The 26,268-nt window shown below is 41.7% G+C and overlaps 1 protein-coding gene across 1 annotated transcript; it reads right to left on the reverse strand.

Moving 5' to 3' along the window:
* Window positions 1-172: 172 nt before the first annotated feature.
* Window positions 173-20,779, reverse strand: apln (apelin). The gene is made up of 4 exons (XM_054739174.2): window positions 20,588-20,779; window positions 20,270-20,380; window positions 5,297-5,463; window positions 173-377 (listed from the first exon to the last, which is right to left on the reverse strand). The coding sequence occupies exons 2-3, from the start codon at window positions 20,334-20,336 to the stop codon at window positions 5,303-5,305; spliced, it is 228 nt and encodes a 75-aa protein (XP_054595149.1). The 5' UTR covers window positions 20,337-20,380; window positions 20,588-20,779; the 3' UTR covers window positions 173-377; window positions 5,297-5,302.
* Between the last annotated feature and the right edge of the window lie 5,489 nt (window positions 20,780-26,268).

Consider the following 26,268-nt stretch of genomic DNA (forward strand, 5'->3'; position numbering starts at 1 on the left):
AAGGTCGCTATGACTGGGCTCTATTTAGCAAATTATAAGAAAATTGAAAATAATATAAAAACATTTGGGAAAAGACAGAGATAGATAAGTAGTGAGGGACAAAGAGAGAGAGAGACGGAGACAGAGAAATAGAGTCTGGTAGCTCAGGCTCAACCCCCCCCCCCCCCCCCCCCCCCCCGTCGCCCCCATATTCCTCCTGGAGCTGAGGGTGAGTGGCTTGTCCTAATTTTTTGTGGACAGAGTTGCTTGGAGAACCAGCAGGTGCTATAGACATCACTCTTCAGGCTGAGCGAGCGTAGACCCTTCATTGCAAGGCCCCCCAAGGCAAAGGAAGAGCATAGAAATCAGAACCTAGGGGAGGGTGCTCAAAGCAGTGCCTGCAAAACATAAAAATAAACAGAGAAAACACAGTTAGCATTATTTGCCCTATACCTAAAAAAATAATCATACATTCATGTTAGGAAGGTTCATTCCATCTGTGTTTATGCTTAAACCCTCGTTACATTCCATCTGGCCGTGCAATACATTCAGCCTGGAAAGTCGTCCTATTATGTGAATATATAGTCTGACCACGACCCATAGACAGAGCTCGTTGGTGGACGGACTCTATGGCTGTCTTTCAAACTGTTTCCACATGCAAATGGACATAGGACCAATCAGAGCAACAAACAACGTGATGTACTCATTGCCACGGAAATACACAAAATACGATGACTTAAATATCTGTAACTGCTTAAGTCTAAATTGTCTAAATCATCTTGAGCTGATGCCATTGGATGCCATCTTAGTAGTTTTTCTCTGTCACAGTTCTAGCGTTCAGCCTGCCCAACAAACATAGAGCGCTATGACCTGACCTGAAACCACTGGGTCCAGTAGTAGACCTGCTGAGGTTACAAAAGGGCGAGGCTAGACTGACCTGCAGAGCAAAACCTTTTTGCAACTGCGTCGGTCTGTCTAGATTTCTAAAATAAATTAGGATATTCGCAAAATATAGTACATTTTAGTTATTGATTTTAGATCATTTGTTTCTGTTAATGGTGAAGGGAAGAAAACCAGAAAAATGATCTGTTTTAGGTGTTATATATTGTCTTTTCAAAAACAAACAAAACAATTTTACTGTAAAAAGGCCTAATAATCAACTTTTAAATCCATAACTAAACAGAATGGATGTTTATATTTTGCTATAGCTAAATTAATTTAATTCATTTTCAAAAATGTATTCATGTCAGCTTTTTAAAACAGATTAAAACTATTTTTGTTATATTTTATACTTTGTTTAATTTTATTTTGCCAAGGATACTGAAATAGCTTCTAGCGGATCTATAACCTGGTTTAGTATCACTTGTAAACAGATGGAGGTATTTTGAGCCCTCCATCACTCAGTTTATCAGATTGAAGTAAACATTCTCTAAATGTTTGCCTGTCTTCCAGCTCTAGTTGTCAACACAAAGACTGATGTCATAGGAAGTCGTACAGGCAAACCAACAACAGACATAAAAGGAAAGGGTCTTTTTCAGAGGATGTAAAATCATCCCGTCCCTTCGTCCCTGGCAGACATTCAATATCCTCTCTGGTGAAGGAGACCCTCTGTGAGCTTCTGCCGAAGCCTTTTCTGTGTTATCTCACACATCGTAAAGAAAACACCACCTCAGGCATGCTGCAACCAGATTTCACGGGCTTTGATTGAACACTGCAACAAGGAGTATGAAAAACAAACGTATATCTTTCTGTGGAACACAAGCCTAACATTATACCTGACTCTGGAGGCTGGGTTAAACTTAACAATAAAAAACTTTTATCTTCTTTCTTCCTGAGATGATTTCTGAAGATTCAGACATGATCCATGATCTGATACGACTCCATTCTGCTTTCCTCATGACATTTTTCATTCTCGTGTAACGTCACATGATCTGACTCATGATTAGTCTAATCTTCACTGTTGCTGTTTGTTGTTGTGTTTGTGTTTTAGTATGATGTCATAGCAGCAGCCTGCTGAAGTCATTCTCCATCACACTGGGAGTGAATGGGAGGAGATGCAGATCTGCACTCCAATCTCTTTAGTTTTCTCACACTCCAGATCATTTTCCAGCGATTGCCTCTGGCTTTAAATCCGTAATATCCTGTTGTATTCCGGACTGTCGCTGGCATCTCTTGGATTCAAAAGCACGGTTTCATCCGAGTCTCCTTAGATGCTCAAAGTGGTTGACCTGGGTCGCAATCTTTCTTCTCCGAGCCGCTCACATCTGGAATGTGTAACGATGAAAAATCCACCGTTGCCTCAGGTGTCATAGAGAATAAAAGATGAGCTGCCTCTGACACTGAAATGGGGTGATGTTGCTAAATAGCACAGGCAGGAGGATGGACAACGTCAAGGAAATCATTGTTTTTTCTCTTCACATAAACAGTGTTTTAATTTTGTTCAGTCCAGGCTGTCTGCGAACCAGTACCAGTCTAGCTTTGATCAAACAAACTGCATCTCCAGCTGCTTCCAGAGGCGGTTTTCCCACCATCAGCACAGTCTGAAGAACAAAGCAGGAAACATGAGGAAGAGCAGAGCCCTTTGAGTCGATGTTTAAGAGAAAAGAGACAAATTGATGCTAGATGTTAGTTCTCACGAAGACTTAATTCTCTCACTCAGGCTGTGATCAAACCGGGACACAAACACGTCAGACGTCCTATGCGGAGTTTAATAGACAACATAATTTCTATTGTAGCCAAGTTGAAATTGGAATCTATGTGGAAAAAATAATAAGCTTCAAGAATGAGGTGAACTATGAACTTAGCAAGAGTGAATGGAGCCGGTGAGAGGAGAGGAACAACAAAAGGAAATCTTCAGCATGTTGTGGTTTAAATGGTTTGCAGAGACAGCATTGTGACTCAGTGAGCCGTTCACTTTTACAGAGCTTCACAGCTTCCTGAAACTCCTTTGATTACAGGGCCAGCGCTCTGCACCGGGCATTAGCTCCAAACACCCGGCTCGCTGAGAAGATTCTCACTTTTTATTGGCAGAGGGAACTTTTAAGATCCATCTTGTCCTTCAAGTGCTACCATCTCGCCTCACCGTTTCCACCTTTGTTATGAGTCTCTGGAATGCAATGTTTAACCTGGCCTAAGAAACGTAGTAGATTGTCCATTATTTTCTATGGAGTATAAAAAGTCCAAACTTCTACACTGTAAAAGAGGAAATGTAGAATTTACATTAAATGAGTTATGTCAACTGCTTCCACTAAACCTATTAGTTAAAATGTTAAAAATTAATGTATATTACTCTTTACATTTAAAGTAACAGTGAGCAGTGTCCTGCTCCTCTGCCCTACTGGTTCAAAGTGGAATTACAACTAAATACAACCCCCCAAGGTGCTTCACAACACAATCATTCATCCATCCTTTCACACACACATTCACACACTGGTGATGATGAGCTACAGTGTAGCCACAGCTGCACTGGAGCGCACTGACAGAGGCGAGGCATGCCAAACGCTGGCGCCACCGGCCCGTCTGACCACCACCAGTAGGCAAAATGGGTTAAGTGTCTTGCCCAAGGACACCACAACACCATTTTCTGGTGGTAGCCGGCATCAAACCTGCAACCTTCCAATTACTGGAAAACCCGCTCTACCTCCTGAGCTATTGCTGTCATAAACAACCCTGCTGCAGCCTGCTGTAGCTAGTGCTAACAACGCGCTAACACTAACATGAAGCAAACTAATACATAAACCACAAAGTAAAAAGATCATCATCATTGAACAAAAAGATCATCATCATTGAACAAAAGTTATTACTTACAAGTCCAGTAGCAACAAAGCCATGTCACCATCAGTCTGTGATTTTGTAGCCTCCTCTAGCTTCCTCAAACTAGCGTAGGCCGCACCAATGTTCACTTTAGTTTTAGCTCTTTGCTCCAAAGACATTTCTCTCTTACTTTTACTTACAGGCTCTGCCATGACGCAAACAGAAAAAGCAAACTTCTTTTTCTTCTTGTTGTGTTTTTATTGACAATTGGTAATCTGAAAATGTTAACTACTAGCATTATAGCTAACAGCCATAAAGCAGGTGAAGAGCGCCTCCTAGAACACCTACTCGCTCCACAAAACTAGTGTGTTCTTTGGTCAGCAGAGAGGTGTCAGATATGAAACTGGTCAAGTTTGTAACCAACAATCACTGAAGTCAACGTTAAAGCTCTAGTTTAAAGTTTACTAAACTGTCTGTTGTTACTTTAAGCAGCACTGGTGCTGTTGACAAGACTTGGTAAAGTAAATCCAACGTTTCGTTTTTTTGAGTGTGCTCCTTTGATCTTTTTTCCTTTAAAACCAATTAACCATGGTTTGACTCTCTCTGGCTGAAGTTACCTCTCACCATGGATTGAATTTATGGTGGACCTCTGCAGCTCTGTGGGCCGGTTCAGACCTCCTGGTGTCACATTGTGTCTGATAGAGTTTCCTCGTCTCGCACATCATCTGGAGGAGACGTGTGAATGTTCTGCTGTTTAAATTTGATTGAGGTTCCTTGTTGGCTTTGGTTTCTCAGCAAAGCTTGGTGTGATTGGAGCAAAATGTGTTTGCATAGAAAAATCAAACTGTGAGACGCTGACAGGTGAGATGTGACCTCTCAAAACGCATGTGACAGGGTATTGTTTGAGTTGACAGCAAGTTAAACAATCTTCCCAGGAAAAATGTTGTTTCCCTGAAATCCAGCTCCATCAATGATTATCTTTTGAAAGGTGGTTTTTATTTACCTAATCAAAAAGTGGGTGAGGATTTATTCCTGGTGAAAACTGGTGATGTTTCTAAGAATAACGGTCTACTGGAATAGAAAATAAAGGACAGGGGTTTAAAAACAACGTTTGTCGTTTTAGGAACGTTTTCAAGCTGGTAGGAAAAGTCCAATAATCTAAGATGAGCGTTTTCAGACCCAACAATAACATCCTTTAGATGAAGTTTGGTCTCCCTGCGGTAGTCATTAAACTCTGAGTCAAAGTTTTCAGCTTTGTCATCAAAAGCATCAGAACTCGCTCTGCCAACAAAGTATTTCAGCACTGGACATTTACTTTTATCAATAAACCCCTCTATTAAGTCATCGTTCCTCACTAGTTTAGTCAGCAGTTATGTTTAAAATCTCTGAAAGCTCTTTCTCTATTTTCTCCTGAGATATTTGCAGCTCTACCTTCAACAGAAAGCTGCCCCGAGGGCCAAAGTCAGTTACGACTGGCCTATTGTCTGTTCTAAAGACTCAATAGAGGCCTTTCACGATGCGACACTGACTGTTTTATTGGTGGTTTGTTGATCGGGAAACTCACCTTGCTCTAGAACGGCATGGGCCCCTTGTGGGAAAGACGGGGCCGTGGGCGTCTTCTCTTGGCTGGTCTGTGGGTTTGACCACCTCTCACAGGATTCTGCTGGACCATTTTTCTCGCCGTAGAAGCCTCTTCCAGCCCTCTGCCATGCTCCGTGGAGGCCATGGGACCTGGAGGACACACAAGAACAGTGTGGAGATCAATTAGACACAAAAAAGAAAAAAAAAAACGTCTCATCAGGTAGTGTTACAAAAGCTCTTCTCACTCTGGGTATCACAATATGATCATGAGGCAAATCCATCAGCGCTTGAAGCAATATGCTGTGAGATCAGATGGGTAATAGATGAGGAAACCAGAGACAAGTATCAATGGATGTGTGTGTGTGTGTGGGCCCCCTTTGAGCCCACCCAGCGTTGCTGCTCATCAGGTCAGTGTGGTCCACCGACAGAGGCGAGAAACTCAAACCCTCGTGTTTCATGTCTCCATCACTTTCCACGGACTCCACAGGACACCGAGCCCCGCACTGGAGCATCGCGTCGGAGGATTTGATCGAAGCTTAGGGATAATTTTTAAAAACCAGCAAGTCTAGCAAAGAGTGTGTGCACAGCTGTGTGTGTGTGTGTTTGAGAGCTATCCCAGATGTTTTCAGTCATCTCTCAATAAGTGTGGCCTGAGACCCCTTAATCCCTTCTTTTCCTCGTGGTTTAGTCCACCCCGAGTGTCTGCGTGACCTCTCAACCTGCTGCAGATCCTCCTTTGTTGCTTTTGGATGTATAATAATATATTTAAGACTGAGTGAAATCAGAACAAAGGCATACCAATTAATATAAAAGCGGTTAAGCAACCATGCTGATCTGGCATAAATACTGATGGCTTGTCATCTATTAATTTCATGAGCTAACGAGTTACTGAAGTGAGTCCCTATTCTCAGATCATTTTAAACTCACCTGATTTAAATTGTGCACATTTCTAACTTTTCAGTTTATTGCTTCTTTCTACATTTGAAAAAATAAATAAATAAATAAACAATCCCTTCAGACTCGAACCAACTATTCTTTCCTTTCTTTGTGAGTCTTCCATCAAAAAGCTGATTGGCATTATTCACACGAGGTCATGACATTCTTGTCTCCTCCCCTCGCTGAGACTGGCACCATTTTTAGAATTCCCCAGAGTATGACCTTCTTTGGCTTTTTAACAACAGCCTGGGCGAGGATGCAGCTTAAGATAAGTCAGCCAGTTGACGGCAGAGGCTTGTAAAAGTAGAAAAACGCACTGAGGCTAGCAGCCGAGCAGCTTAGAAAAGCCGTTATGATGCTAAGGTCTGCACTTTTCTTTGGAATCAGTGGGTGTGAGCTGCTGGGACGGAGTAGTGAGCCACAGCTGCGTCTGAAAACGCCACAGCTTCCAAAAGTTTGTTTAGGATAAGATCCGTCTCCCTCAAGTGCAGGAATCAAAACACGATCAGGATGAAGGAAAAATTCTATTCAATTCAAAGATACTTCATTAATCCCAGAGGGAAATTAATTAAAGAAAACCTTTATTAATTAAGGACCGTCAGCCTCGCTCCAGGAACATAAAAGAAAAGCCTGTTCTCAAACAAAACAAGAAGAGGATTTCAAGCTTTCAGATGTAAATAATGATGATATGCAGAGCCAGACAGCTCGCTAAAACTTTTCACTGAATTTCCCCGAAACGCCAGACATCTTAAGTTCCATTTCCACACTAATCTTCTTCCGTAACCATGTTACACAGTATATTTGTGGGCTAACACTGAGCTAATTCAGTTTCAGCACAAAGAAAGCAAATCTTAGCTACATATTTCCACATCTAAAGCACATTTTTGGCCTCTAGGAGCCCTAATCTATGCATTATCCTCTTGTTATTGTTCCAGATAAACTGTGAATGAAGGACGCTGACATGTCCTGAAGGCATTCAGCTTGTTTCTTTCACATCCATGAGCTTGAATTTTAAAACTCTGAGCGTGTGAGTAGATTTTCAGACTGACAAAAGTATTATAAGAAGGTCCTGTTCCTCTTGATTTGTCCTTTTAAACATCCTCTTCATTTAAATGCAGAGCACACAGGAAAAACAAGAATGCCAGGGGACTTGAAAACAAAATAGCTCTTTTTACCTGAAGGAGGACCACTTTAAAACAAGCAGAACCATAAGTTTAACATCCACCATTTTTGTTTAAAACATTTCTAAAGATTAAACTTGACAAAGGTTATGTTTTTGTCTCTCCTAACTCACACCAATCCATCATGATGTAAAGCAAATACACTCCAATGGTTGCACTAAACCTAACTATTTAAATGTAAAGAGTAAAATACATGGTTATTGTTAACATTAAATATGTATTACTCTTTACATCTAATTAACTAGGTTTTGTGCAGAGGTCTGCAACCGTTACGCTCCAAAGAGATGTTTCTGTCCTGTCTACCTAAAAAAACTTGTGTAGAGCTTCAACTGTTACCTGTTGAAAAGAGACAAGTTATCGTGTTTGATCGAGTTTTATGGAAGATAATTAGGGCCAGTGAAAACAAATGTTCCCAGATTTCTGACAAACAAACAAACAAACAAACAAACAAAAGCCAGAGTTTTAAGATTAAAGTCAGAATTCAACATCCTTTTTCTTGCATTGAAGTCAGAATTTTTTTTTTCTCTTTTGTAAATGTCTATTATAGAACTTTTGTTGTCAATTTAGAAAATAAATGAGTGGATTTTTTCTTTATGAATTTGATATAAATTGAAAATGATAAAAAAAAATTATAAAGGCGTGGCAAACTCGTCCAATCATTTGCAGTGGTGTGGTAGGAATGCCCAGAAGCGCTTGGATCAGCATGGACAAGTTTGTTTCCTGGACACTAAAACAACAAGTTTTCCCCGTTGTGAGTCAAGATGGGTGAGTCCATGAAGTGACAGTGTGACGTAGATCTGTCAGGATTTTCTAATCCTTGAGTTTCATCATCTATTTTCTATCAGAAGCTAATGCAGCAGATAGGTGTAGGAGACTATTTTCATGTTCAGCCTGCATGAAAAACTCAGAGTGACCGATTATAATCAGAAATAATCATACATATTTTTTCACAGTTCCACACCTCTAAGTGGGGAAGACCCTAAAATCCACTTGTGGCTCCACAACCACAGGTTTCAGAGGTTTAGTGGAACCAGCTGGTGTAACTTGGTTGAGTAAATTCAACATTTAATTTCTTACAGTGTAGCTAGGACAGAGATGACACTGGTGAGGAGTTACAGACACCGTTTGTCCATTCATCAAGCAATCCATTTCAACCAGGAGTCTTTAAATACACACGGCTAACCTGCAGCTGATGTTTAGGTTATGATCTTCTTCTAAAGAAGAGCTCCAAACACCTGAGACACACACACACACACACACACACACACACACACACACACACACACACACACACACACACACACACACACACTCGGGGGGTCGTTTCTGGATGGCTCGGCCTGTCATAATCCTGGTCCATAATGAGACGATTTAGATGTCTCCTGTCATGGCAAGCTGTCAGCCGCAGCCCCGCTCCGGGGTTTCAAGGGAAAGAGCATCTCGTGATTCTCCTGACAAATCTCAACCTATCCTATCAGGCTACAGGAGGGCAACGTGTAATGAAAGCTTCTAAAAATAAGCCAGCCTCAGTGATAACTCTGGCAGTATAGATTAACTCTTGCAGACTGCAGGGAAAATGTCTTAATGTGAGATAAATATTGACAGCTTTGAATCTCAAACGAAGAACACGCCGGTGTATGATTCTCCTCTTTAAGATCTTTTGATTGTTTTGTTGCAGGAATTTATGAACGATGGTTCACATTTCCTCAGTAAAAATAAAAATATCTCTGTGATCTTAATTTTAAATTAGATCTAGCTTCTGTGTTATCCCCCCCGCTGAGCTTTTCCCATGAGAGATTTCCATGTTTGCGTTCAGCTGGTCAAACACAATAAGCGGCATCTTACCACAACCTCTGATGACCTTGGAGACCTTGCTCTGCCCTCTTTCCATCATATCTCAACACATCTTCCCTCACTTGGTAGTTCCCTAATTAAAGTTTAATAAAGGGGGAATTTCAAGAATGCTTTGCTCCTGCCTCCACATAAAGGAGGAGAGTCGACTTATAAAGGGAGGAGAAGGCGATCATTTAAAGAAAAATGTTTTTTTGACTGCGTCACAAACTGGCCAGTCTCCAGAATAATGAGCTGTGTGGCTGCTCTCTATTTCCCTGTCCTAGTTTCATCAACCCCTAAGGTGATTTCTGTTGTTGTCTTGCTCAAACGATCCCACTCTTTGTTTAATTATGGCCCTGCTGACGGTTTATCCTTGTCGTTTCTGCACCAGTCCATCAGCGGAGCCTAGAGAGACACGTACATCTCCTGCTTGTCCATCCAGCCAGATGAGTGAGACGTCTTTGCCCTCTGGTTTGGTGCCAAGCTCATCAGCTGTTCTGATGTCTGGCAGGAACAAACTATACATCACAGTCATTTATCAGCGCAGAAACTCAGCATGGCAAATGAAGTAATTAATAGCTGTAAAGTTGATTTTTGTGTTCGGCTGCCAAAACGACCACGTAACAAATGTGCGCACTTGTAAATGAATCCACAGCTTTAATGGTTTTTCTGCCGCTGACAGATTAAATTGAGCTGGCCTGGAAGTCAAACTACAGCAACAAGTCGAACACGGAGTCAATACATCAAGTATGAAACGTGCACAATTAAGAATGACCCCAATAATTTCATCCCAGCAGTGTTTAATAATTATTTTTTTTGTTGCTGCAAATCGATTTGTTGTCTTCTTGAATGATACCCGTTTGTTTACGCCTGTTGCTCACCTCTCATCAAACCCATCATGAATCTGTCGTGTGCAATCTCATAGATCATTCTCACGCCTGGCTGAGCTTTTCAAATCTAATCTCTTCTCTGTGTGTTTACTTTTTCACAGTTGGTATACGTCCCTTATCTGACGCCACAGTGATTTTGCATTTTGCATGAAGGTATCTTCAGAGGGAAACAGAAAGCTGGGAAAATGAAAACTAGGTGAGGAGATGTGTTTGTTTGATTAGATTTTAGACTTTGAGTATCAAAGCTGGGTACGTATTTGTGAGTTTCACTAGCAACACGTGTGATTTGATGCAACTTTCTGCATTGCAAACAACCCTTTTTGGCATTTTGGCATCTAACGATCATGATTCTCAGATAAGGAATATTTGAAAGATGTTGTATTTTGTGGCTTAACATTTCTTTCTGTGTGGTCATTTGTGATTTCCAGGCAATATTCCTGGGATGGATTGTCTTCGGAATGAGCTCAGACAGTTTAAGTGATTTATCAGCTTTCCAGAACTCCATTATCAGGTCCAGCTTTCATCTAAATACCAACAGAATCAATCAGTGTTATGAAGCAATCATGTCAGAGTTAGCGTGTATGTTGATTACAGTAAACAAACATGAAAGAGCAGTGTGCAGTAAAGAGAAGTAGATCTAAGATTTTTAAAATTGTCCTGGTGAGTGTGTCTAAATGCTGACAGAAGCATTTCCTTCAAAGCACTTTGTCCCCAAAAGTTTCACGTTTTTATGAAAACTGAGATTTCTTCCTTGTTTGCAACACAACTGAGTGAAATACACAAAAAACTGGCACCACCTTAAAACAAGGCTCCCCTTAAAAATGATAAATGAATAGTTTATGAATGTGTTATTGATTAATCTTTACCACATCATAAATCATTACTAAGAGTTTATTATGCACAAATTGATGTTGAGACAGGAGAACTCTCTGGCTCACTGTTTTGCACGAAACAGGTCTTTCTCACCCTTAATTAATGCATAATAAACACTTATTAATATTCCTAAAGCATTACAGTTTAATTAATAACATATGTTATTAACCATCTATAAGAGGAGCCTTATTAGGAAGGGATCTCGAGAAATTTGAGCTCTAATGATTTTGTTTGTAAAATTAGATGTCACAAAACTGCACAAACCAGCAAATCATAAAAGCAAACAAAAATGTTATCTAAAAATAAAGATAACAAGATTAATTGTGAGCGTATGGGAGTTTGTTGTGATGTGCATGTGTAATGGAACAAGATTTGTGTTGGGAGACAGGAAGAATGAGTGCCCTGGTGTGTGTGTGTATCCATGGTTTATACCATGACGTTGGAGAAGCAGGCCTGCTTTCTCCATCGTGTGCTTCCCTCTTTCATTCACTAAAAAGGAGAGGAGTAGCTTTAGCTAATGAATCCCCATAGCATGCAGTTAGCTCACACGTACAAACTCACACGACCAGAAAGGATCACGTCAAGACCAGAGATGCTCCTTCTGCCTAAGCACATTAAGGGATCAGGGGTTTTAAGTCATGAATGAAATGTGTTAAATGTGCCAGAAACCAGCCAAATGCTCTTTAGCCTAGCATAAGCCCTGCTGCTGCAGCACAGTGGATTTGTTTTCCTCTCCACACACTCATCCTGCACATATGGAAGGATGCTTACCAGTGAGGTTCTGCTTTGTGCTTCATCTTTTACAATCCAGCGTTTAGTGGCAGAAACGCATCATATTGCTTTGCTACCAGTATCTAGGCCTCGGTAGAAACTGGTACCAATTGCTTGCTGACTTTCAGACCAAGTTACCATGGCAGCCACAGTGAGTGGTGCTCAGTTTATAGGAAAGAAAGAATGACAATGTCAGCTGATATCAACCAGGCTCTCAATTTACAAATTTCACGACACAGAGTCTGACTCCAGAATGGGCTCTCGGACTGCTTGTGATGTTTCCAGCCTTCTTCTGCAGTCACCTTGCTTTGCATCTGAGTGTTCCTCAAAGGGAGGGGTGGGGGGAAGGGGTTTATTTTGGTCACAAGCACTTTTTTTTTGTATTTCTGTTAGGGACTGTTTGATATGCAGCATTGTTGTGGAGTGATAATGCCAGGCTTGTGGTTGAGCTGAAGGCTGGCTTTGTCCACACAAAATCCACCGAGGAAACCAAAGTGCATGAGAAGTTGCTCCCATTACTGGAGCTTTTAAGCTTAACCCCTTGTCCACCCTGCTCTGAGAGGTTCAAAACTAATTAAAAACAAAACACACCTCCTTGTGGCTTCTGACTTTCCACAGATGTCCTTTTGAATAAGTCTGCTGCCTGTGAAGTGCGGTGCTATACGCTCCTGAATCAGAGTGTATGAAATGATGAGGTGTGAGACTGCATACTCTGCTATGATCAGAGCGCTGTGAGTTCAAAGGGCCTGCCAGCAGCAGTGAGACAGCTAATGAAGCCACCGACTCCCCTCAACACTTGACTGCCTGATGGTTTATTCACAATCCCACTCTAGTTTAAAGGTGAGTTTGTGGCTACAAGGTTACTGCGAGTGGAACCTACTAAACATGATACAAACTAACTCCACTGGGAGATTTCACTTCGCAACTTTCCACTCGCTGTGGCAAACAGCAGAGGGTAGAGGCATGGGAGATGCTGGGGTTGCTGTTTCCGATAACAGCAGCATACGTAACCTTACTGTGCAGGTACAGTAGGTAGGTAAGGATACCAGCCACTGCCCCCATCTCCGGGGACTGCATGTCAAGGGCACAGGGATCCTCCAACCATTGGTTTCCATGGACACACAATTCAGATGTGAAACACAGCCCCCTCCCTCACCTGTGTCATAATTTCCTCCATGCTGAGAACCTGCATGTCTTCCACCATTAGGAAGGTGGGGAAAAAAGGGAGATCACTATGGTTCACTGCAGCTTTTAAAAAAAGCCCAAAGGGATCGTTGGGTCTCCCTAAAACACACACTGTACTGTTAAAACACTGAATCTGATTGTTTTACTCTTAAACTACTAACAGACATTAGGCTTGTCAAATGTGGTATTTCTTGATTTTTAATAGCCATTAAGCCAACACAAAATATGTCCATGGAGTTCTTTGCACTTGATCCTTCTCACATAAAACAATTTTAGCAGTTTTATTTTTGAAAGATTCAGTACCTTCCAGAATGAGCCGTTTCAGGGCTCTGTCGCTTTAAGAAAACAAGCTGAAGCTGGCCCCGCCCACCCGTCCCCTAGTCAGGCTGCTATAAGCTGAGAAGCTCCCCAGAGAAGGGTTTGGAATAAAGCTCTACTTCCCCAACAACAGCAGTTCTTTCTTCCAGGTGAGAGGGTGTTTCATTCTACTTTGTGACATCACAAATGGGGACTTTTTGAAATGGCTTGTTTTGGGCATGTAATTGTTAAACGTAAACACCGACAACAGATGGGTAAGTTTTTTTTTTCATGTTTGGAGTGTTTATAAAGGCATTAGAGACCCACATAACAGCACAGAAAGATGGTGAGTTGTGCATAATGACCCAATGATAACATAATAACAGAAGCGTTAGAGACTCGACAGTAACCGATGAAAGGAAAAACAAGCAAAGAGGTCAAATTCTATTAAAAAGTCATTTTAAATATTTTTTTCTTTTATCAACTGATAAACTGAGAAGCTTAATTACTTCTAATTTATGCAAAATCTCATTTTGTCAGTAAGTTTGCTTTGCTAAATGCAGCATTTGTCCATTAAAGATATTATTTCCTGAAACATATTATTACTCTTTTCTTTAGCATGTACTGCACAGTAAAATCACCCTTCAGGGTACAGGCAAAGCAATGATACACGATAACCAAATTCGTTTCACAAATTTAGCGAGGAAATAAAATTTGTGAGACATGTTCAGCTGCAGGTGAGTTGAAGTTCATGTTTATGGGACCGCTGGATCCACAGGGACAGGATAAACAGTTGTACATTTCTGTTTATGAATTCCATATCCTCAATTTGAGCAAACATCTGTTCATGTTCAGGGATCTGGGTGCAGGCAGCCTCTCGTCCTCACAGAGGGACACAGGCAGGGGCCCCGTCCTGATCTGGACATCAGGTTTGAGAGGGAAACCATGCTATTAGTCAGGAAGCCCATTGGCCAGCATTTAAACGTACGTGTGAACTAGTCTCCCAGGGAAAATTACATTTGTGATCAGAGACGTGATGAATAATGCATGGTTTCACAAACGAATGATTTCTGTGTTGCAGAAGGAACCCGGAGATGGAGGAGACGGTGTATTTCCCATTTTTCAAGAATTTAATTAAAGATCAGAACTTAAAGGTATTTGACATCCTTTGCTAAACCACATGAGAAGCGCCGAGGCATCCCATAATTCTTTGAGAGTGAGGGAGACATGAACATCCTGTGGCCTGATGTTGTGAGTTCAGACAGAACCTGGCGAGTGAATCACTAAATGAGCCCAACATCCATCGCCCTGTTATCTCTACATGTCTTCACACCTCTGAAATCTCTGGATCCACGACAGCGCCTATAGATGTCTGATGAAGGCAGCGCCGGCGGTAATGACTGAATTTATTTCATCTTTCAGAATAATTTGGCTGCCAAAGACAGCATTTCCACCACTAGTGACATCTGAAAAGCGATGCAAAAGCACTGTATTTTTTACGTACTCGACTCAAATTGAGCCTGAAAGTAATTTAAAAGCCCACCTGCACTATTACAGTCTGCAATATTTATCCTGTGGTGTGGCAGCCCGTTAATAAAACCGTCCACTCAGATTGTGATCAGGAATCCGACCTGCCGCTACAACCACTATCAATGTAACACTTAATGTTAGCAAAAGGGTCATAAATCACTTTAATAACGGATGGTGGTGGAAAACAGAGCTGTTTCTGAAAATATCTGGCTCTAATTAGGCTTTAAGCAGTGCCTCGGGCCTGAGGATCAGGTCTGGTGATCACATGAGGTCTGGTTAGCACTAGACCACTCCCCCAGCCTTTCTTCCACACACCCAAATCAGAAGGGGTGCTCTCCAAACTCAAAGGACAATAATTATAAAGACTGTAAAGAGTTGTCATGCCTCAGATGAAAAAACGTTGTTTAAGCTGCAGCTTCCTTCCATCTAAACGCACTTCCTGTCAGCCCCTTGGACTCTTTTTTGCTTTTTTCCCCTTCACTGGATGTGCTCTCACGGGAAGATCTAAGTGAGTAGATTTATTCATTCAAAAGGTTCTGAATTACATTACAGCAGCCCAGCAGTCACACATGCAGAAGTCTTCAACAGCTGAGCTCTCTGGAGACAGTCAGCCCAAAGGTTAGCCTCATATCTCCACCAAATGAGCTATGATTTCCCTCCAAATCTCTTCATTAACTCCCACCCTGCAGCATTATTAGAGGGCATCACTCACGAAACTCACGGTGAGTGATAACAAACAGATGTGAAGGATTTATCTTCACACCAAACATCTTAACGATCGCCTTGCTTTGTGGTAAAACTAAAGTGAGGATCTTGAACTTTTAGGCCAACATGAATCAAATTTTGACATCGAGTCATTTATCTTTGTCATTTAGGTGGGATTGTCAGAGTGATGAAACTACTGGATGGGAATTGGCTCATTGATAATTAAATCAAAGTACTTCATCTCCCTCAAACACATGTACAGTCATCTGGAGGCTGATCTGACCATAAAGTGATCTTTTTTACATGAACAAACCAGAGGAAAGTGCAAACATCCACTATTGTAAATCAGATTTTTAAAACAAATTTATTTTTTAACAAATTATTTGTGATTCTCAGGTCTCAATTGTGTTAAAATAACATAAAAAACAGACAGAAATGTTAAAATACTCCAAACATGAGAATTGCTCTGTTTAAATGTCAGTGTATCTAAAACACATTCTAAACCTACAAAAGTATTCAGTTGAAGACATTTAATTTAGTCAGATGTCAGTTAAATAAACACAGACCACAATCCAGCTACTGACTCCAACAATAACTCATCATACACCTGATATCATCCGTCTCTCCGGGTGAGTATTCCATCCCTCTCTTCTTTCTTTACAACGACATTCCAGTTAATTCAGGACAAATATTATAGATATTGAGATATGTTCCAGTTGCGTCATAATTCCTCCACCTCTGTGCCTTGGAACTGAGGTGTTTTTTTTTCTTTTTACCCCCCCCCCCCAAAATAATAAAAAAAAAAAATATATATATATATATATATATATATATATATATATATATATATATATATATACTATTTATGCTACCTTGTAGGTTTTCATCCCTTCACTTCTTACACAAAAACAGTTTTTTATTGTGTTCTTGTAGAATCAACATGCTAACTGTGACTTTAAAAGTCTCAGATGTTTCCTTATCATTGCTGATGTATTTTGTTTGTGGCATGCTTACACACGCCCGTATGCTCCAGAGCAACAAAAAGAGACAAAACGATTGCTTTTACAAAGCAAGTTCCTAGTTTGTGAATTGTTTGTTCACTGACAATGGCAACAAACCTATTCTGATTCTGATTCTGATTTATAGAGAAGTTCACAATAGATGTAATATATGCATTTAATTAGAAGCATCTATGGAAAAGGCAAGCAGATACTGCTTCTAAATGTTGGTTATGTGTGGCTTGAAAATAAATAATGGTACAAAGAAATGCATTCATATGTGAAGCATTGCAGCTCACATGAAGGTATGTATCTGATGTTGGCTTTAAGTGGAAATGAACAACTTAGTTAATAAAGACTGTTCTGCTTTAACTATTTAGGCTGACAAAGTATAAAAAGTCCCATCATAATTCAGAATGTGTTATTTGTTTTTGTAACATTTGCAGAGGAAAACTTTGCGGACTATTGACTCCATTTCTTTATGAAGCTGCATCAAGATTAAATCTGGGTTCTTTATGAAATAGATTTCATGACTCAGTGAGTTTTGTTGCTTAGTGTGTGTGCGTACGTGCCTGTACATTACAAACTCAGCTGTTCCTCACCAGCTCATGAACCTAAAATAAAAAGTGATTTTACTGTAAGCGTGTGATAACCTCTCCACTGCTTCCCCTCTGTCAGTGCGCTCCAGGGCAGCTGTGGCTACATTGTAGCTCATCAGCAGCAGCAGCAGCAGCAGCAGCAGCGTGTGAACGAATGAATGTTACACTGTAGTGTAAAGCGCTTTGGAGTCCTCTGACTCTGAAAGGTGCTCTACAAGTGCGGGTCATTTATCATTTACCACAACTGTTTGCCCGCTGTTGTGTTTTTCCTGGACATCTGGAAAAGTTTAGCTGCTTTTCTTTTCTCTGCAGCCTCCGTAATCCCGTCCACACACTCAGATACTTTATATGCACTAGAAAACAGAGGATTATGAGAAAGAACCTCCTGGTTCCGGTTTATTTTTTCATCTATAGGTGCAGTTTCACAAAAATATCAAGCCCAGAGTAAACTCTTTTATGGCTTTATGCAGCTTAATTAGTGTTTGAATGTATTGTTTTGGCTGGACTTTGACCCATAACACCCGGTTGAGCATCTATGCAAGACTTTTAGGCATACAGTGTGAACACATGCTGGTGCCACTAAGCAGCAAGCCCCAACAATACATCAAAGTTTAATACAGAATAATAGTACTGCTGACAGCTCTGGTGAAATTGCCCTCTTCCCAAGCAGACGATTTCTACCTCAGATAATCTGTGATCTGGGCCCCGTGACTTCCTCACACTCACGACATCCTCACCTGTTCCACCTAGGCTGCAAAACTGCACCTGTGTATGTGCATGCATGAGTGTGTGTGTGTGTGTGCATGTCTGAGCCAGCTGCTGTTGTTTTTATCTCATGAGTCTCTCGGTGAAGACCGACTGGGTGTTTCCATTGCAGGGAAAAGAAAAGTGAAGCTTTGATTTCTTGTCGGAGCCTGTGACGGACATGTTTTGAGGATGAGGACTGTTTAGATGCCGGTGGGTCCTGAGACTTCCACAGAGGGTGGAAGAGTGTTTGGCATCAGGATGAATTATGGATACCACATGTCTAAAGCTGGAGCCCACTCTTGAGCCAGAGTGCTATTCAAGGATGGGTAATTGAAGTGCACTGCTAAAGGATGCTAAAGGATGCTAATATCACACAGAAAAGGCCTCAGCAGCTCATCTCAGTGTACTGAATGAGTGAATGAATGAATGAATATTTGAAGTATCGTTAGGTTGTTGGGTGAATTGCCTGTTGCACTGGAGTTCTTAATAGTCATCTGCACCATAATAAGAACAATCACACATGCACGCTTCCCCACCCTATATGGGTCTTTATCTAGCTCTCTCTCTCTCTCTCTCTCTCTCTCTCTCTCTCTCTCTCTCTCTCTCTCTCTCTCTCTCTCTCTCTCTCTCTCACACACACACACACTCTCTCTCTCTCTCTCTCTCTCTCTCTCTCTCTCACACACACACACACACACACACACACACACACACACACACACACACACACACACACACTCTCTCTCTCTCTCTCTCTCTCTCTCTCTCTCTCTCTCTCTCTCTCTCTCTCTCTCTCCTTGCCTATGTTTCTCTCCCTGCAGACACACACACAGATGCCTGAGAGAGAGAAAGCCCACTGAACGTGAAATGCGTTTGTCTCAAGATGAAAGGCTTCACACCCACAGCCTACATGCAGAGTCTCTTCCGACACCTTCCCGCGACAGCGCATACTGTAGCAGAGGCTTGTGCTATGCAAACTCACTCCAGCTAGCATCCCTCCCCACACCCATCAACACCGCAACACACTCGCATCCCTGCCCCTCACTTCCACCCCATTTATCCCTCCTTTCCCCCATGACTGTACGGATGCTGCAGTAAGCAGCCGGGGAGCAGGAAGGTGCAGAACAGGCAGCATGACAAGGCTGCAGAGAGGGATAGGTTTCCACAAAAGCCATCATTTGAAAAGCTCGGTGGGGTTTTCAGGCGAGGAACATGCTTAGCCACACGCAGGGCGTGAAAAGCGACACTGGCTATGATGCTAGATAATTGCTTCCCATTTAGCTGTGTGCTGCAAGCATCAGACAAAAATAGCATGTCGCTGAAACAAATGTGCCGGGGAGCATGGGAGCTAGGAGCGCTGTGGTCGTGGATCGATATGCAGAGTGGACAGTGTCTCACAGCCTCTGTCTACCACACCTAGCAACATATTTTATGTTAAATCATGTAGCACACTGTCTCTATTCATCCAGCTGAAATAAAATCCAGTATGTGTGTGTTTTCTAAGCCAGTCCAGTTTGTGTTTGGATGAGCATACCAAGAATAGACTTTAGGTTGACATAGGCCTAAGTGTTGTTTTTTCTCACCACAATGTTACCCGCATGACATCTGCAGACCGCACATCACACTCTTAAACGGGCCACATATCTGGTAACTCATCCCCTCCCACGAGCCACCAGAGAGATTCCCCATTTCTCTGATTGTCACAACTTTGTGCTTTTGCTCCAGATAAAATGCACATTTGGTTCACAAAGGAATAGATAACCAGTCTAATATTGGCTCCAGAGACCCAGCAGCACTTTACAGATAAAAGCATCAGGACAGAGTCCCTCAAAAACATCCCATCTGAGATCTGTTTCCCTCACTGAGGGTTTGTTATCACCATCATCACCACAGGAGGCACATCTATAGGTGCTGCTGCACAATCACTGTCATATCATAACTGAGCTGCAATAAATCAAGTCTTAAATGAATCAGATCCACCACACCTTTCACAACATATGCCATGCATATCTTATATTTCATAACACACACACACACACCCACACACCCAGCATATCTGTCACTCAGAGGAGCAGCTCGGCACACAAATCCCTCCTCAGATTTCATCCTCAAGTCTTAGAAGCACACATCAAGGTGAGGCAGGGTGGAGAATATCCAGTCAAACCCAGAATTCTCAGTTAAGTTTACACTGAAAGCTGAAGCAGTACAATAGCAGACAGTATAACCACTGCAGTGCAGTACTGTACACAACCAGGTGCTGATATTCCTGCCTTTCAGAGCCCACACAAGACTCACCATGCTGGGTAACTGATCAACTACAGCTGCCTGCACAGGCTGAAGGCAAACAGAGAAAGAAATAAAGCAGCAGAAGGAGAGGACGAGCAACAAGGCTGGCCTCTCGGGTTACTCACCAGCACTGGCAGAACACAGCAGAGACACCAAGAGCACAATCACCAGCGTCAGGATCTTCACATTCATTTCTGCACTCCCCTCTGGCTCTCCGCTAGTCACTCGCTGATATACTGTAGTGTTGTGTGTGTGTGTATGAGTAAGCGTGTGTGTGTGTGTGGATGGGAGGGGGAGAGAGAGAGAGGGAGAGAGAGAGTGAGCAGCTGAGCAAGAAAAGAGAGAGAGACTGTTTGCTTTCCAGTGTGTGTGTGTGTGTGTGTGTTTCTAGGAATGTGTGTGTATTGGCCTAAAATTGTATTTGTATATGAGTGTGACAGCACCTCTCTGAGACTGAAGGCACGTCTTTATCTGAGCTCTCCCACGGAGGTCCGCGAGTGTTTTTTCTTTTCTTCTGTCAGAGAATCAGCAGCAAGTTCAATGAAGCTGTGAGCGCGCTGCTAGTCCTGCGTGTGTGTGTGAGAGTGTGTGTGCGAGTCCTGTTCTCCTTGGATAAGAAGACTAGTTGGTCATGTGGCTTATGTATCATTGACTCTATGGGTCATGGACAAGCCCTCCTGCCCCACCAGCACCCATCATCTCCACCCCTTTTCTCCTGAATCACACAAGAGGCTGAGGAAACGGGGGAAAGAGTTAGCAAAGGGAGGGAGGAGATGATGGGAGGGGTGGTGGTGGTGCATGCAGGTTTATGATAACACCCAAACAGATGCTCTTGTTCAGAAGCCTTTGAATTGCAAACAGGGCATTTCGCCAGGAATCCAGAGATCAAAATACAAGCTTATGAGTGGAATTAGATGAAAGGGGGGAAGATGTGAGATGAGGTTCATGATTTCCACCTTTTGTATCAGCACCAGCTCTCTTCCTCACCCCCATTCTTTCCCCCACAGTGGCAGCTCAGTCTTGCTAAACGTTTGCACTGAATCATTTGCGTCGTTTGAAGTTACTGTCCGTGACACTTGAAGTAACAGCAGGAAAAAACTCATCAGACCATGCCTGATTCCATCACTTGCATCATTTGTTTCACCAGCCCTGAAGTCATTTGTTTTATTTAGTTAAAAAATGATTTTATTCTTCCCTCAAACAAAAGCTGCAAGTGAGACGCCACCCTACACGGCTGTAAAACAACCCAAATCATGTGTCATTTCATGTGTTTATCAGACAATAAACAGGAAAGGTTGCTTTTCATGCCATGAATTGTGAGAAACGTGAAGCGAGCACTTGAAGCACAACAAGTTTTCTTATCGCGTTTCACCAAAGAAGGCAACGTTTCTACGAGTTCTTTTGGGAATAAAGGTTTTTCAGGAAGGACCATAAATTGCGTATTGTTTATCGTGAGCTTACAGATTATGGAAAATAAACATTGGACCCCACCCTGTTGGATGGCACCACCAAACCACAGCTGAGCTAACAAGATGTATAAACAAAACTTTTAATTGATTTCACTATAATATTATTTCTGCAGAGATTGACTGTTAACATGTAGAAAATTTACTGAGTCCAGAGGTCTGAGAACAGAAAAGGGCTGCAGCAACACAAGATGGATGAACCGATTTCAGCTCCAGCCTTCAAACACAACCCCCCTCCTATGTGTTGTCTCTAAACAGTCACTTTAGTGGTATAGACCTAAAAAATAGAGGCCCAGTGACCTTCGACTCTGCAGCTCCCGCTTCACACAGCCCAATCATTGTCTCCGTTGGACCCGGGGTCCCGGAGGGCAGCGCGTCTCCGCCACCCACTCCAGATCCAACAACAAGAGCACCTTCCATTTTTACACGCAGCACTTGAAGCGTTTGCGTTACATGAAACAATCCCTCACACCTCACGGGTGACCAAGCCTCCCTGGGGGCTAAAAGATGCCTATCCAAGCCTGTGCTTTTTTAGAACCAGAGATAATTCACCCAAGTGCTTTTAGAAGAGTCTGTCCACAGTGTCTTTTGAGGTGTTCACTGATCGCTGACAGAAATCCTGAGTAATTCCTTCTAATAGTACATTAATTAGAAATACAGGGCATTATAGTGCCATTACCAACCCACTTAGTTGTCACGAGTGATTGGGCGTAATTTAAAATGCAGTTTAACACAAGATTCAGGAATTATTTCAAAGCCGTCTGGAATAACAGCCAGCAAAGTTGATCCTGAACGTGCTGAGTTCAGGTGTTGGCTGGGATAATTCACGACTGTGGACTGATTAGTCGTTAAAATGCAATATGGACGCTGGATAAGAACATGTGACACGGGAAAATTGGCTGTGCGAGCTTAAACATTTGCACTCTATTAGCTTAAAGTGTCTTAGCTTGATGCAAAGCCTGTAATGAAAACCCGACAGATGGCATTCCCTGGGAGTGTATCAATGGATTTAGTTTTACATTCAGGGATGCAGAGGGTGAAACCTGGCAGCACAACACAGTCAGAGGTCATCGATGCATCTGCATGCATCCCGACACAGGAAACACTTGGCTGTTTACAGGAAGCGTTTGATGAAGGAATGCCGTGGAAGTCTGGATGCAGTCACCAGTGACGACTCTTCCTGATTCCTGAGTTGTTTTCTTTAAACAGACATTCCTAAGATAAGTGTAACATAGATGAGAGCAAAGGTTTCCTTGTTTTCCTCTGAGTGGCGTTTGGTTTTTACATACAAGTCTGTGTGTGCAGTGCAGGAATCGTCAACAGATATCTGGAAAAAATCTTGCATTATTGACAACAGTCACAGTTATTTTGTTTCCTGTTTATCTTCCGCTTCTAAATAAAGCTACAGATTTTTGAGATGCTAATGAAGTGTGCGGATGTTTGTTTGCACTGATGATTAAATGAATAGGTTACTCATGTTTTTGTTGTTTTCGTTCAAATTTAAAATAAACACTTCCACATCCACCTTCCTGTTTACAGCATCCATTAGATGTGATCAAGTTTTATTAAAATGGAAAACAAATCAAACCTCCGTCTCGATGGAGGCCATTAACTCGACTGTCAGACGAGGTACTAATTAGGTTCTTTGAAGCAATTATCTATAAAGCAAATAATGTGACATTTTTATTTAGATGTTTTAAAGTAAAAGATGGGAGAATGAAAGCTGTAGTTTGTTTATTGGAAGTTTTAAACAAACAGCCGTGGGTAGACATCACTTCGATTCAATTCAGTTCAAGTTTATTTGTATAGCGCCAAATCACGACAAGAGTCGTCTCAAGGCATTTCACATGGTAAACATTACAATACAGGTCAGTTCATTAAGCCAATCAGAAAAAAGTTTCCTATATAAGGAACCCAGCAGATTGCATCAAGTCACGACTAGTGTCAGTGTTTTTACAGCAATCCTCCTACCAAGCAAGCATGCAGCAACAGTGGAGAGGAAAACTCCTTTTTAACAGGAAGAATCCTCCAGAGGATCCTGGCTCAGTATAAGCAGCCATCCTCCACGACTCACTGGGGATCGAGAAGACAGAGCAGACAGACACACAAACACCAACATCAACCCATCCACATACACACACACACACACACACACACACACACACACACACGCACGGACGCTTGCATGCATACACACACACACACACACACACACACACACACACACACACACACACACACACGCACACAACATATATACCAAGTAATGTTTCTATAGTTATATTGTGATTTCTTAGTAAATATTCTATTTGACAAGAGATACATTTTATTGTATTTATCCTAGTGACTCTATAATTAAACGGGTAATCTAGTAGGAGCACATTCAATGTAAAAAAAAAGTAAGATGTTATTATCAGGAGAGGGAGAATGTTTAAGTGGTTAGCAGCAGTGTTCAAGCTGACGGCCCCCTCCATGAGGCCACCACAGCTCAGCAGAACATTGTTGTAGCTTCTTCTGGGGAGAAAAATACTTAGAGAATAAATAAAGTTAACAGCTGAAATAGCAGGAAATAATACAGTTAAAGAGCAGATTGTAGAAGAAAGTCGTAGAGTGTGGAAAGTGGTCAGTGTATCCTCCAACAGTCTAAGCCTATAGCAGCATAACTACAGAGATAACTCTGGATAATCTAGCCATTTAGATGGAGGCATGTTGGAGGCAGGGCAAGGGAGAGTCATCTTTACCGACTGTACACTCCACTTCCCTCTACTCCCCCACTTGTCCAGATCTAGGCTAACATCAGATTTTAACCATAGGCCCTATCAAATAAAAATGTTTTAAGCCTAGTCTTAAAAGTAGACAAAGTGTCTGCCTCACGGACTAAAGCTGGGAGTTGGTTCCACAAGAGAGGAGCCTGATAACTAAAAGATCTGCCTCCATTCTATTTTTAGATATTCTGGGAACCACCGGTAAACCTGCAGTCTGAGAGCGAAGTGCTCGGTTAGGAACGTATGGAACAATCAGATCACTGATGTATGATGGAGCTTGATTATTAAGAGCTTTATATGTGAGAAGAAGGATCTTAAAATCTATTCTGAATTTAACAGGTAGCCAATGTAGGGAAGCTAAGACATGAGAGATATGATCTCTCTTTTTAATTCTCATCAGAACTCTAGCTGCAGCATTTTGGACAAGCTGAAGACTTTTAACTACATTCTGTGGACTTCCTGAGAGTAATGAATTACAGTAATCCAGTCTTGATGTAATAAATGCATGAACTAGTTTTTCAGCATCACTCCTGGAAAGGATGCATCTAATCTTAGCAATATTCCGAAGGTGGAAAAGGGAAATCCTACAAACCCGTTTAACGTGGGATTTGAATGACATGTCCTGGTCAAAGATAACACCAAGATTCTTTACTTTGTTCTCTGAGACTAATTTAATGCCATTCAGGTCAGGTGATTGACTGTTATTAAATGTCAAGAACCGGAGGCTCTGTGGATTCACTTAATCAGGACTTTATCAGCTAATTCAGCTGAAAAAGGCTTCAGGTTCTTTGAAGGCAGTGTGGAAAAACAGCTAGTTATTTATGCCAGGATCTGCTTCTTCAAACACTCTCACTAACACACATCCTGTTACTTAATTAATCTGTGAATTCGGTTTTAATGGTCTTTAAAAGTCAACAGTAGCTGAGTTTGATTTAAGATTCAGTGGGTTCAGTCGTTTTATGCTGAACCTCTTTTATACAAAATACCCAATAAATAAGGTCTGTTCATAGGGGTCTGGCTGTGAGAGGAAATTACTTTACACAACAGCAGAGTAATTACAGTATAATCTTGAAAAAAACTTTTATTTTTGTCTGAACAGACTTCATTTTTTCACAGAGCTAAACGCTGACATTTAGTGACTCACTCACACACTTGTGTCATAGTGTCCTAGTGTGTCATAGTCCGTGACATTTATTTTATTCATAAAATTAATTTTGAAGGGAAATATTTAATCTACAAAAACTTTATTCAAAATGGGAATGGGAACCTGTCACACCCTGTCCTGTCTCCCCATTTGGTTCAGCATGTGTCTCTGTTGATTGCTCCCACCTGCCTCTCGTTTCCCAATCACCCAAGCTCCCAGCCCTCCAGTATTTAAACTTCTCCAGTTCTGTGTCTCTTGTTGCCTCGTTGTTTCCATGTCCTGTGTCCAGTGATCATTAAAAACCTTTTACGTTTTCTAGTTTGTCTGCCTGCCTGATCCCTCCCCAGCGTTTGGATCCTCACCTCCGCTCCACTCACCAGCGTGTCGTGACAGAACCATTGTACCTAAAATTGCACCTAAAATAATTAAATCAATATTAATTGACCTATTTTTGGAAAGATTTACACAAATATCTAAAATGTTAAAAGGGACATATTATGCAAAACTCCCCTTTAGTGTCCTATTGTAATGCCCTGTGGGATCCAAATGTCAAAGAAAAAAACTGTCCCCCCTTTTTCTGTCAGTGATTGGTTTTAGCAATTATGTTCCCAAATCAAGTTGTTTCAGAAAGTTCTTATTATGGAATCATAATAAGGAAAAACCACATAGAACCTGCTCTCAATGTTAGACGAGTGGCAGCTCTGCTCTGAGCGCCTCCCAAATATTAGAGCTTCTCGGCTTATAGCAGC

This window comes from Nothobranchius furzeri, chromosome 1 (assembly GCF_043380555.1).
Source record: "Nothobranchius furzeri strain GRZ-AD chromosome 1, NfurGRZ-RIMD1, whole genome shotgun sequence".
NCBI classification, from domain to species: Eukaryota; Metazoa; Chordata; class Actinopteri; order Cyprinodontiformes; family Nothobranchiidae; genus Nothobranchius; species Nothobranchius furzeri.

Coding starts and splice junctions, on each gene's coding strand:
- apln (XM_054739174.2), bottom strand. CDS start 20,336: ATGAATGTGAAGATCCTGACGCTGGTGATTGTGCTCTTGGTGTCTCTG. Junction 5,464..20,269: donor GCTGTGTTCTGCCAGTGCTG/GTGAGTAACCCG, acceptor TGTGTCCTCCAG/GTCCCATGGCCTCCACGGAG.